The 13259-nt window shown below is 45.8% G+C and overlaps 1 protein-coding gene across 2 annotated transcripts in view; it reads left to right on the plus strand.

Annotated features, from left to right (window-relative positions):
- Positions 1–13259, plus strand: part of ptprn2 (protein tyrosine phosphatase receptor type N2) — a 220835-nt gene that overhangs the window by 49518 nt on the left and 158058 nt on the right. For both annotated transcript variants that reach the window (XM_035415416.1, XM_035415414.1), the window contains exons 4-5: positions 12277–12385; positions 12619–12745. In XM_035415416.1, the coding sequence (XP_035271307.1) occupies positions 12277–12385; positions 12619–12745 (236 nt within the window). The remainder of the gene's footprint in view (positions 1–12276; positions 12386–12618; positions 12746–13259) is intronic.

Raw genomic sequence — 13259 nt, forward strand, 5'->3', positions numbered from 1 at the left:
TTGTGATTCTCTCCCTTGCATCTAAGTGGCCTCAGAAATCACGCAGTTTGTGCTTTGCACATCAGCCATGTCATTAGATCAATAGAATTGACCTGGCGAAGAGGTTTTCTCAGTCTTGACATTCTCCCTCTTTAGCTGTATTCCTTTGAGGAGGGTGGGGTGGGGGGGGGGGGTGGTGGGGGGCGGGGTATTGTCTGGTATTACATTTCCAACACAATGCCTCAGAGTGCAAGGCGCCGTCAGCACAGTGAAAATTACTTTGGTATTAGACGCTGCCATGGCCATTACGCACCAACGCGTCTTTGTTATTCACAGATAGCAATTACAGAGTGTCCGGCCCTTATTGCCTTGCCTCAGAACTGTCCTCACTGTTTTATTGCGATAGGATGCTGGAAATAGCTGCTTGATTCAGATATCGATAGAGATGGGCACGTATTACCCAAGTATCAAAAGCAAATTTAGACCTGTTTGGTTGAACTAAGTGTCTGTCAGTGCGCTATTAATGAACCACACAAAGAGGGCTATTTGGGTAGTGTTTAGTGTGCAGTGCAGTTCCTCGGCAAAGCTTCGCAATCCTGGGACTGTCTCCATCACTGTATTTATCGATAAAGAGGACGTGACCCTCTGCCTGCCTGGCCAAATGCATTGTTATTGGTTCCTGAGCTGCAGAGCAACTTAGGCTTTTTTTCTGTACGTACGTCTGTAACATCATAGAAGGAGAACTCCGCAAGCGCTGGTCATCCTCATGACTGGAGCATAATAAGGAAGGCTCATCTTATAAGCATATTGATTGTCGTAAACGTTGCTTGATTGCTGAGCCCATGTAACTCCACTTAAAAAAACCATCCAGATGATACAGCGATAAAGCAATATGTTAGCATGTGCGACGTAAGGAAGGATTAGCAACGATAGGGAAGGATGTATGAGACAGGGCTAATGCGCGGCTGGTGCGTTAGTCACAGAGATGTATGCTGCAGTTGCAGGGCCTCCCGGGGTCCCAGGCTGAGCGTATGAGCCGCTGTAAACCTAGCCAGGTGCGATAATGCACAGTGGCATTTTCATTAACGCCATGCGCAGCCCCAGTGTAGGGGCTCAGAGGGGGAAAGGCAGTGACCACGAGCAGGCCGGGTGTTTTTCCTGCAGTTATCGGGGGGGGGGGGGGGGGGGGGGGGGGGGGTTGTCCTGAGAAGGGCCACCATCTCGTCCCGTCAGCGCCTGACCTCACGTGTGCGCTCACACGTAGACAGGACACGATTCATCAACCCATGTTTCTCCTTTTTCCTCTCATTCCTTTTTTAATGGCCTCCAGGTTCAGTTGTGTCTGTGTCTGCCAGGACCAGGAGGCCTGTAGTAACTTTTTTGCATCTGCCCTCCTGACCTCTGACCTCTGACCCCTATTCTGTCCTTTCTGACAGCCAACCTTGTTTTCCACGCTTTATGACGAGGCTCCCTGCCATTCCAAAGTGTTGTGTGGCGTGACCGACGCCGAACCCTGGAAGGCTCGCTTGAAAATCACACCTCCCGTTACTGGTGCTGAACCCCAGGGCCGAGGCCTAGACCGTATTCCTCTCCGAGGTGCTCCTCTGACCTTGCACACTTACCTCAGTGAAAGCTTGGCAGGCAGAACAACATCCTGCACCATATCACTTAATGCTGAGGGCCAGAGACAGACAGACTCCTACGCTCTTCATTAAGGCCCTGTTTAGTCATGTTTGAAGGCGGCTGGGAAACGAGGCCCAGGGATGGTTTTCGGCACGCGTGTCGAGGCGTCCTGGTGTCAGCTGCAGTGATGCGTTGAGGTGGGGGGTGTGGGGGTGTGGGAGTGTGGGAGTGTGGGGGTGGGGGCAGGTGTTGCAGGGCTCTCTGTCTCTCCGTGCACAGCAGCTGCAGGACTGGCCCACGCGTCGTGTTCTAAAGAGATTTGAACGGCTGTCATGGAGGAGAGGGATCTGTGGCGTTAATCTGCACAAGCTGACAGGTGGAGAGCTGGCAGCAGCGAGCAGGTCAGCTCTGATTGAGTCCAGAGCCACAGCCACACTGAGGGCTTTCAGGGGTTAGAGACACAGCTCCGTTAGGCAGAGACACACACACGCTCACACACATGCACATACACACACACGCTCACACACATGCACACGCTCTCTCACACACGCTCACACACACATACACACACGCTCACACACATGCACACGCTCTCACACACACGCTCACACACACATACACACACACGCTCACACACATGCACACGCTCTCTCACACACGCTCACACACATACACACACGCTCACACACATGCACACGCTCTCACACACACGCTCACACACACATACGCACACACGCTCACACACATGCACACGCTCTCTCACACACGCTCACACACACCCACACACACGCTCACACACATGCACATGCTTTCACACACACGCTCACACACACATACGCACACACGCTCACACACATGCACACGCTCTCACACATACGCTCACACACACATACACACACACGCTCACACACATGCACACGCTCTCTCACACACGCTCACACACACATACACACACGCTCACACACATGCACACGCTCTCACACACACGCTCACACACACATACTCACATACACACATACACACACATGCTCACACACGCTCACACACATGCACATACACACGCTCACGCACACACACATGCATACACACGCTCACATACACACATACACACACACTCACACATGCTCACACACACACATACACACACGCTCACACACATACGCACACGCGCTCACACACACACATATACACACACTCACACATGCACATACACACACACACGCATACACATACTCACACATGCTCACACACAGGCACATACACACACACACACTCTCACACACTCACACACATACATACACACACACATGCTCACGCACACACACACGCTCACAGACATGCACATGCACATACACACATGTGCGCTCGCACAAGCCTGCACACAACACACACAACACATGCACACACACATGCACATACACACATGCTTGCACATACACATGTATGCGCACACATACACACGCACTCAGGCTTGCACACACGCACACACACATTCTCACACACACGCACAGACCCATGCTCACACACTTGCACACACGCATGCTGACATGCACACACACACACACCTCTGGACAGCACACAGTGGCTCCCCCGTTTCTCCAACAGCCGAGTCAAATAAGCGGAATTATCACTGCAACAGATTGTAAATTATAGACGGAATACTGATGGCGGTTTGTTCCCTAGAGAAAGGCTCTGTGATATGCAAGAAGGGCCAATATCAATGACAGTTTGCAGTGTCTTATTATTCATGTACTGAATCCCAAATAAAGCTGAATCCACTGTGATAACACCCCTATTTAATACCTGTGCTGCATTGGCTGCAGCCATCTTTCATCAGTAGCCCTGAGTAAGAAAGTGAGGAAAATTAGACCCTTACACTAGAGTATGTTTCTGGCCCTGAACAATCCTTGGTTTCTTTAGCAGTCTGTTTGTCCTTCTGCAATGAGTTTTGAAGCATTTGGCCGGATGTGAGCAGATAGTGTATAAGGTGTTTCTGAACCCTTCACAAGTCATCGTGGTGCTGCTGTCAGTAAACACATCCAATGGCAGCCATATTTGCCCAAGTCATGACCTGGCCGTTGTGCTTCTGAGGCTTACCAGGGGTTTGCATCTTGCGGTGAACCCTCTGCTGGTGTAGTTTTCTCTTCATTTTAGTCCTTGACACATCTATACCTGCATGGTTATTGTTAAGCTCACCAGTGCGTTCTTTCTCCATAACGAAGCACCAAACAGTTGATTTTGATATACTGTACCTCATTCATTGTTTTCTCAAGTGTTCTTTCTTCTTCAGAAAAAAATAATATTTTTGTATGAAAGTTTTTGTTGTCTTTGAGACTTCTGAACTCAACAAATGTTGTTTACCAAGAAAAATGCTAACACCTGTATATATTTGTAAGTCAAAGTTGTTGATTGAATCCAGGGCTTTATCTGACACTTCATTTGCTTAAATCTATTCTTCACACTTTCTCACATTGCTACCAATTGAAACGAGTGTTAATCAAAATGCAATATACAACTGAAGCTGGAATTGGTCTGGAATGCAATATGCCATGGTCCTTTTATATTGCCGCCTACATTTTGAAAAGCAGTTCCTAATAGCAACAGGAAAATAATCACAAAGCACAGGTGTGTGAAAAATACATTGTGTTTGACTTGAAAAAAGGTTTTATCACAATACATAATTATCACATTTTAAAGAATTATGGCTTCTGTCTCACTTTGAGACTTGACATGGACTTGTTTTAAAATGTGTCAGACAAAATGTAATAGTGTCAGGGAAAGAAAATCGAGCCCTGGCTGGAAGCCCAGTCAGGATTGCTTATGTAATGAGCAATAATATGTTCTTACCGACTCCCTCTTGGACCCAGTGCTCAAGCTCCCAGATTGGCATACCCCACCTCCCTCTGATACAGTGTTAGCCCATAAATGGAACAGAATACTGTGTTCAGTTTTACCGCACAACAAGAATAACCTCAGGAACATCGCACCTCCCTAATTCGTTCCACTTAGAATCAATCTCGTTCTCTAAATTTTACATTTATTGACTGCTAAGTGTAACCTAGTGATAAAAAAAGTTATTACTGTGTTAAGTTATTCAGTAACAATGTAACAGGCTACTAGGCCACAAATGAAGAGAAGCTACTGTGTAATCTGATTTTAAGAACATTGATTTAGGTCAACCCTTTTTTATATTTGATGGATCCTCACACAATCACACACACACACACACACACACACACACACACACACACACATGCATTCCTTCAAGCACAAACACATGCACGTATGCACGCACACGCACACACACTCATGACCATGAACAACTCCCAGCACTGGCACATTCATACATACAGATGCACACGCACACAGGCACACACACATACACACACGTAAATATAAACACACACCTCCCAAGACAGACACACACAGATGTACACACATACACACATCTCCCAATGCACACTCTTTCTCTCTCTCTCTCTCTCTCACAAGAAGGGTGAAGCCCTGCAAATTTTAGGTATGCTAGGAAGATGGTGTGTGTGCCTCCTGCAATGAGAGAGCAGACAAATGAATGGCTCTATTTGTTGCATTTCTGTGCATTGTGTTTAATGAGGAACAAAGACTGTAGAGTTTAATAAGAGTTTAAGTCCACATGGTGATTTACAGCTCGGTATTGGGTCCGGCCTCACCAGCGCGGTAAGCACAGTATCGACAGCGTCTCCCCACGGAAACTCAAGTATTCATTACTGTTGCAGAATCGCGCGTTTCCCATTGATTGCGATCTATCTGGCTCTCTCCCGCATCGTCCGCGATTGCTACCCCTTCCTCCACCGCCGGCCTCGTCCCGAAGGCGGCACGGGCGAGCTTGTTTTAGGAGATGACCGCATCCCCTTCCTGTTATTTCCTAAAACACATCAGCCCAACTTATTTATTTATGTTCTTACATAACGCTCTGTGAATAATTTAGTGTTTATCAGAAGAGATTGGGAGCGTGTCATGTGCCACAAAGAGTGGTGTCACGAATCAGTGGCTGGCAGTTGGGTCATACGCTAAGAGATACTGCGTTTAGTCAAACGTGAAGCAGACAAGGCCTTGACGATCGTGTCAAAAGCTGGTGCTTGGGGGAAAATGATTGGTCTTTTTTTTTAACACAACTGTGATGAGAACTGCCGTTGCAGAACGTTTGGGGAGCCCAGCCTGGCCAAACAGCAGTAGTGATCTGCCTGAATTTGACTTAAATTTCAGACCACGATCAGAGATAATAACTGCTCACCTTGCGAGTCTAGTGGAAACAAATGTCAATAGCATAATCATAGTCCGTGTGTTAACTGCACCGGGAGATTTTGCCACCTGGGTCTTAAATTTGCATTCATTTGCGTTAAAATACTAGTTTTATTGATTTATTTTTTAGCTACGAGATTAAGCGCTGTGTGCAGTTAAGCCCACTTTGGAAAACAGTTTATTTACAGGTCTGGAAATGATGGTTGGATTTGCAGTGGTCTGCTAAAATTGCCCCTGAGTCTGGCCCAGGCTGTGGAGCATGGAGCTTCAACAAGACCTTGTACTTACAGCAGAGCTATCTGAGATGGTGAATCCTTCATTGCAATGAACCACAGAACCAAAGGACCATATGGTTCTATGATCATAATTCAATATGCTGGTTGCCAATGGAGGCAAGTAGGTTGTCTCTGTGCACTTATGTACTGGTGCAGGACAGCGTTGTACTGCATCAGTGGGCCTCTGCATCAGCACACTGATATGGGTCACAATCCTCACACATGCGCACACACCCACACATACACACACACACACACAAATGCATGCACACACCCACACATGCACGCACATACACACACACACACACACACACACACACGTACACAAATGCACGCACACATACACACACACACACACAAATGTGTGTGCCCACACAGATACACACTCACACGTGCACACATACACATATGCACACACATGCATATACATACACATGCACACACAAACACATACTGTATGCACAAATACTCATAGGCACACATACGCACCCACACACACCTCCTCCTGCTGGACCCAGTGTGCGTGTGTGAATTCCACGCTCACGCATTGTGTCTCCCTCATCCGTAACCCCCTCTGTGTGTTTTTTCCTGCTTGTTTAATGGAACAGACTTTTTTGTCTGATGCGGTCAGATCAGTTTTATTGTGAAGCGCTGTGCTATTCATTCACCTGGTCATGCGGATGAAAGAGGGGCACTCACACGCAGCGCCCACACGCAGCGCAGCGTCCGCACCAGCGCAGCGTCCGCACCAGGGCGCGGCGCAGCCAGGAGAGGGGAATGACGGTCTGGGGAATGATGAAATGTCACATGTGGTAAGATGGCGTGTTTTAATGGATGGCTGGCTGTAGAACGCAGATCCTTTTCATCCGCCCTTATGTTCGGGTGCCTCTCCTATTGCATTTGAAGAGCCCTGAAGTTGACAGTTCACGCACGTAACGCATCGCAGCAACGTGAGCTGTTTGCATGGTAACACCACTGACTAGGTGACACAGTCTCAATGAATGTGACATGTCACATAAGCGATGTTGTAATCAAAGCAGTGAACTGTGCTTTATTTTCATATTTTCGTTTGTTCATTCATTCGTCACTTTGTAGTCACATGTGGACAAACATGGTGGTGCAGGGGAGAGCACCGCCACCAAACAGTAAGAAGGTCCTGGGTTTGAATCCCGTACTGGGCCTTACTGTGTGGGGTCTGCGTGTGGATTTCCTCCGGGTACTCCGGTTTCCTCCCACGATCCTAAGGCACGCAAGTTAGACTACTTAGGGGAGCATTCACAGGGCGCTGCTACAAAAAAGCATGCATGGCCAGTCAACCTACCCTGTATAAATAAAAGGTTAATTAATAATAATGTGTCAGCAAGCCCATTACAACCTAGAAGTGAATGCAGAACTCCTTCTCGTATGTCATTGCTAATTATTATTCAAGACTTTTGTCTTAGCTACTTACAAATACAAATGACAGTGTTAGACAGGATGTGTGTCTATTTTATGAAGTCATCGTTGTTACCTCCCTCACCGCAGTGTCATTGTCCTTTTCCTACTGCAACGTGTGTCAGCTGGGGCGGTGTCATGCCAATCATTTTGATAGAGAGCCGTGCAGCCAGCTTCCCAATAAGTTTTGGTTCCCTAAAATGGGGGAATTATGTTTAAAACTGTAATTCCTATAAGGTTCACCCAATTTGTCACGGTTCGGGGGGGGTTAGGACCCAGGTACAGAGTGAAAAACGCACGAAACTCAAAAGGATAGATTCAAATAAGGACTTTACTACAAAACAAACCGAGAACAAACAAAACCACGAGGGGCAATTCCAAAAGAAAACTCAAATTCTTACAACAGAAAAAAAACTAGACAAGGGAACTCAAATTTCCTCAAAAAGAAAATCCTAAAGACACAAGGAACAAACAGCTAGGGCAGAAAACAGGCAGGCGGAACACATACAAATGAAACGGAAGCAGGACAAAAGCGGGCAGGTACATGTAGTCAGAAACAAACACAAGGAACCAGCACCCGAGTCAAGGGGGCAAAGAACTTAAATAGACAGGGGTAACAAGACACAGGTGAACTCGAAGAACAATCAAACCAGAAAAGGAGAGGATAACAAGACACAGGTGGGAACAATGATAGAATAATTAAAACCAATAATACAATTAACACAGGGTGGGAGAACGAACTGAAACACAAAACTGAAGTACCGCCATCTGGCGGCCCAACAAGGGAAAACAGAGACAGAAACAGAGAACCATGACACAATTATTATGTAAATACCCTCAACTTAAAGCTGACAGTCTCTGCACTGTAATTTGCTGTTTCATGTTTGATCCAATGTGCTGGAGTACAAAATAAAAACGACAACAACAACAACAAAAGTCTCACTGTCGAAATGCTTAGGAACTGCACTGTACTGTAAGTATTGATCATTGCATTGTGTGAATGTGCCTGAGAACCCTGTGTATTTGTCCAAATGAATTGACAGTTACCCTGAGCATTTCTGTGAGTGCCTTCATTTCATCGTGGCAAATAAATGTGTTAAAAATTAATGGGTGGAAAAATACATTTTCAAAACTGCTCATGTCAGTAAGACCCGCGCTTCAAAAACAGCATCAGGTGAAATTGATTTATTTCTGTGTTTAATGTAAGGATTAAATTTAAGCTGTTACCAATGTTGCCATGTCTGTGGTTTTCTCGCTCACTTAAAAAAAATGTAAGCCATGGGTAGCTATTTTTGGTATGCAGTTAAAATGCATTGCCACTCCCTAACATTGCCACTGTGTGTGCAATTATTGGTACAGTGCTGACTTAAAGTGATCTATGTTTCTTCCTCTTCGACATATAACGGAACATTTATCATTGTCAGATTATATGACAGCAGGATTCTTTTACATACTACTACCACTACTACTACTGCTAATAATAATAATAATAATAATAATACATCGTATTTATGTATATACCCAAAGAGGTATTTACCTCTTTTAATAAATCTTTCAAATTGAACTGCCTGCAGTAAATATTACACGGTTGTAGTATAATTAAGGATGCCCCAGTGGATGGATGTTTTGGTTCAGATGCTGGATACAGAATCTATGTTACGTGATGCAAAATGCTGGATGCATTCTGTTCGTATTGGCTGAATGACACATCGAGCAGCCAGACTACGGTCCGACTTTCAGCATGTCACACGCACGTGTGTAGACCCTAAGCACATCTCCCCTTCTGAGACGACTCAAAGCCTTGTTAATTCTGCTGCTCTCCTGCTCTGTCCTGTTCAGCCAGTGTCCCGCAGCAATAGTCCCGAGGCTTTCACAGCCAAATTACGTTTAACCCAAATTTCCTTCAGAGGTGCTGAAGGAAATCAGCTGAAAGCAGCTGTAGGGCAAGGGCTGCTCCACAGACCCTGATTTTCTTAGGAGGCAGTTACTGTTGGATATCTCCTCTGATTTTGTGTGTCACTTCAGCACATGTTCAAATGAGCATTTCCATATTGTGCGTGGTTTTAATGTGCATTTTCTGGCACACCATCACAAGAAAATTATGAACATCAGTGGCACTCCCAAAGTGGATTGAATTGTTAAATGTGGCTGCTGTTCAAGATGCTCTATACATGCTTTCTGTGTTTCAACTCTGTAGGCTCTGATTGATATTAACAATGAAAGAGTGTGAATTCGTCAAAGTGCAAATGGTTGTTTGATTGCATGAAATCAAATGCAGGCTCATACCAAAAGCATAAGGGGTCCAAGTTAGATTTACTGTTGTTAACCCGTCTTTCCTGTTCTTATGCATCTGTAGCTGGGAATGGAGAATGGGACAGCACTTTGTTGAAGCAGAACCGTTGTTTAATTGACAGACAATGTTATTGTTTTATAATGCATTAAGGCATCAACCTGGCTCTTATCAGCTGCATTAATTAGGTTGAAATTTGTTTCTAAATTATTCATCCTTTTCAACACCCCCCCCTCCCCCCCCCCCAGCACACACTCACACACACACACACACTCTCCGCTTGCTTTTAACATCAATCGGAAGACAAAACTTAGGGGGAAGAGCATCTGCATTTCAAAAACAGGATGAAACAAGGCGACACCAGACAGGATCTAATGGGCCTGGAATATTTAGAAGGCCGCTCTGTCGCCAAAAAAAAAAAAAAAAAAAATCAGGCTCACGGAAATGTCTCTCCTCTTTCAAAGTGGCTGCACTAATTAACAGAGGCATTTTGCTGGAGACGTCGTCCTGGCTTTAACAAGCAGGGCCACTGCGTACGGCGGAGGGCGCTACCCTTTTGGAGGGATTTAGAGGCGCATTTGCATGATATTAAGTACTCTGCCAGCGGTATAATCAGGGCTGCCGATTTCTGAGGGGCACCCAACCATGTACAGCAAATGCAAAGCGCGGGGATTCGGCTTTGGAAAGCCGCGGTCGGGATTTTTCACACCAATTTCGGAGACTCTTTCAGCTCCGCCGTCACCCTCTGAGGCGTGGCTGGGGGCCGCCGGTGTCTCGCACCATACTGTTTGCTGTCTGTTAAAAAATCTGCTGAACTGACCACCATCCCTGATAGACAACTGTACACAGTATGTACTGTATGGTAGCTGCTGGCAGTAGCTGGTTAAATTTGGAGATGCAGTTTGTAGGTCGCTTTGGTTGAAAGCAGCTGTCGAATGATTACAGCGAAATTGAAAATGAAGTTGTATTCTTTTTGAATTGTGTACCGTAACTGCAGGAGAAGGGTTGTCTCTATTCCAGAACTCTGGGCCGCATCTGTCCGCCTCATGTTCACAGTGCATCATGGGACATTGCTTCTGCATTGTTTATAAACTTTTTCTAGTAGCTGTGAGAGCAAATTAGAATACCTAATTGTGTGCTTGGGAAAATTAGACTAATGAGGTCATACCTAGACAATTTTTAAATAGGTTTCTGTCCTCCAAGTAATTCCGCATTGTCACCCTTGACAAATAGCCCTCAGGAATTCATTCTGCTTTCTCAGAATGCAAAAAAAAAAAAATCTAATGCTAATGATTAGAAATATTTTTTCATAGACAGCCTGCAGTTCTGTTCATTAGCGTTCCTTACAAATATGCAGAAACTTGAAGTAATGTGTGCTGCGTGAAATCACAACGCATCTTAGCCACCGCATTCCTCTGTGCACAAACTCTCCTCAGGCCCATACGCACCTCTGGCGTCTTTCAGTTATGGGACTGGATTTGGGGTTACATGCCACTCTGTGTGCCCTCCATTCTAGGCACAGCTCTTTAAGCATTCTCTGGCAATTAGCAGAGACGACCGAACTCTGGGCTCGAATGACACATGACTTTCATTACTGGTTACTGATTGGCTGGGAAAGCGAAATGAGAAGATCTTCAGATGTTCTCCTACACTGACGTTCAGGAATGAAACGCTTTCGGCAATCCTGGGCTGTTTACTGCGTATGTCTACATGCCATTCCATAAATTTCAGACATGGCGCAAAATGCTTTACAAAAAAAAAATAACTCAGCCAGGCATCCTACGTGTTTTTGCTGAATATTTTTCAAATTAGCGTGTTGACTTCAGCCAGCAGTCATGATGATAGAGTTTTTCAGAAAAGCTCAGCCTGCTTTTCTCCAGTGGGTTTTTTAGTCTGTGCAGTAAAAACACCCATGCTGTGATTAAAGACCCTTCAGCAAAGCCTGAGATAGTTACCTTTGTCAGTTACACTCTTCCCCATTAAGAATATGCCAAAACATAAAAATGGGGAAAGCATCATTCTTTCACATATTCCTGGTGAAACTGCATAAAGGAAGATTAGGGAAATATAAAGCTGTATCACTGTCTGGTCTTTGTGCACTCATACTGAAAGCCAAAATCATTAAACGCTTTAGATCATCGGATGCTCTTCAAGTCAACATTTATTTTTCTGTTTTCTTTTGAGCAGTAATACACGTTGCACATGCTCTCTTGAGCATGCTTACAATCAAGCCTATGTGTGTGAAGCTTATTTATTCTTCTCTCTATTGTGGTATGGAGCAGAATGCTTTGGTCACCTGATGCATAGTAAATCCGTAGTTTGGTTTGTGAGGTTGGGCATTAGGGACAGATGCACAGGGGCAAGAGCTGAACTCCTGTGCCACCTTCTCCACAGGCTTGAGTTGGCAAGATGACGCAACCCAACAGGCGGTTTCCAAGGAGCTCTCCAAACTTCGGAGGGTTTCCTACGGACGCTCCGAGACTGGCCCAACCAGCGGTCCCAGGTGTGTGCTCCTACCGTGCTCCCTCCCTCCACATTTCAAAGGACTGGCCTCAGATGCCGATTGGCTGCATTTGTGACAGACAAGAAGAGCAACAAATCAGTTTCTCCATGCAGAACCAGTCAGACCGGTGTGTCCGTACCGCCCCCACAGGCCTTTGATACCGAACGTGCTGTAGACATTCACTTGTGCCATTGCTTTCTTCACTGGTGTCACTCTATGTTGGCTCTCTACAGGAAGCCGAAACCTGTGGAGGTGGGGCTAAGCCGGTCCCTGAAGAAATACCTGCAGGACCTCAGCTTCAGGCCCCGCCCTGCTGCCCCACCCATCCCCAGACTGAAGGGCGATGCCCTCTTTAGCAAGGTGAGAATCCCAAGCCCGCCCACATATGCTGCTCACTCTGTTGTGAACCCTGCCCCCATAGAGGTCGGTGATGTCACTAGCACTTCAGTAATCAGTTTAGTTACTTGCTTAGTACGGTTTTATGGATATCCTGCATGTGGTGTGCTTATGACAGGGTTCTACATATGCTGGTAGCATTAGTGTACACGCAAGCACCTCACATTTCCTTTAACCCCACGCTGGCCTAACCGATCTGCTTGCTAAATTGCACGTGCAGATGCTTGATAGCAGGGTCATCACATTGCCCTCTGCGATGGCACATAAGCACAATGTACAAGGGTATCAAAAAATAACACATCCAGGCCTAGATATTTTGTGACTCACTTCTATAACTATGTAGGTACATTACTTTCTATTTGCGGTTGTTGTCATCTTGATTCTCTTGTGACGATTAGGCAGGAACAGGGCTGAGTTCCTGTGGTCCTCCATGCTGCCTTTGTTTGCCAGCTTTGCGTTATGCCGCGCAAACCAAAGG

The sequence above is a fragment of the Anguilla anguilla genome, chromosome 4, assembly GCF_013347855.1.
Source record: "Anguilla anguilla isolate fAngAng1 chromosome 4, fAngAng1.pri, whole genome shotgun sequence".
Lineage (NCBI taxonomy): Eukaryota > Metazoa > Chordata > Actinopteri > Anguilliformes > Anguillidae > Anguilla > Anguilla anguilla.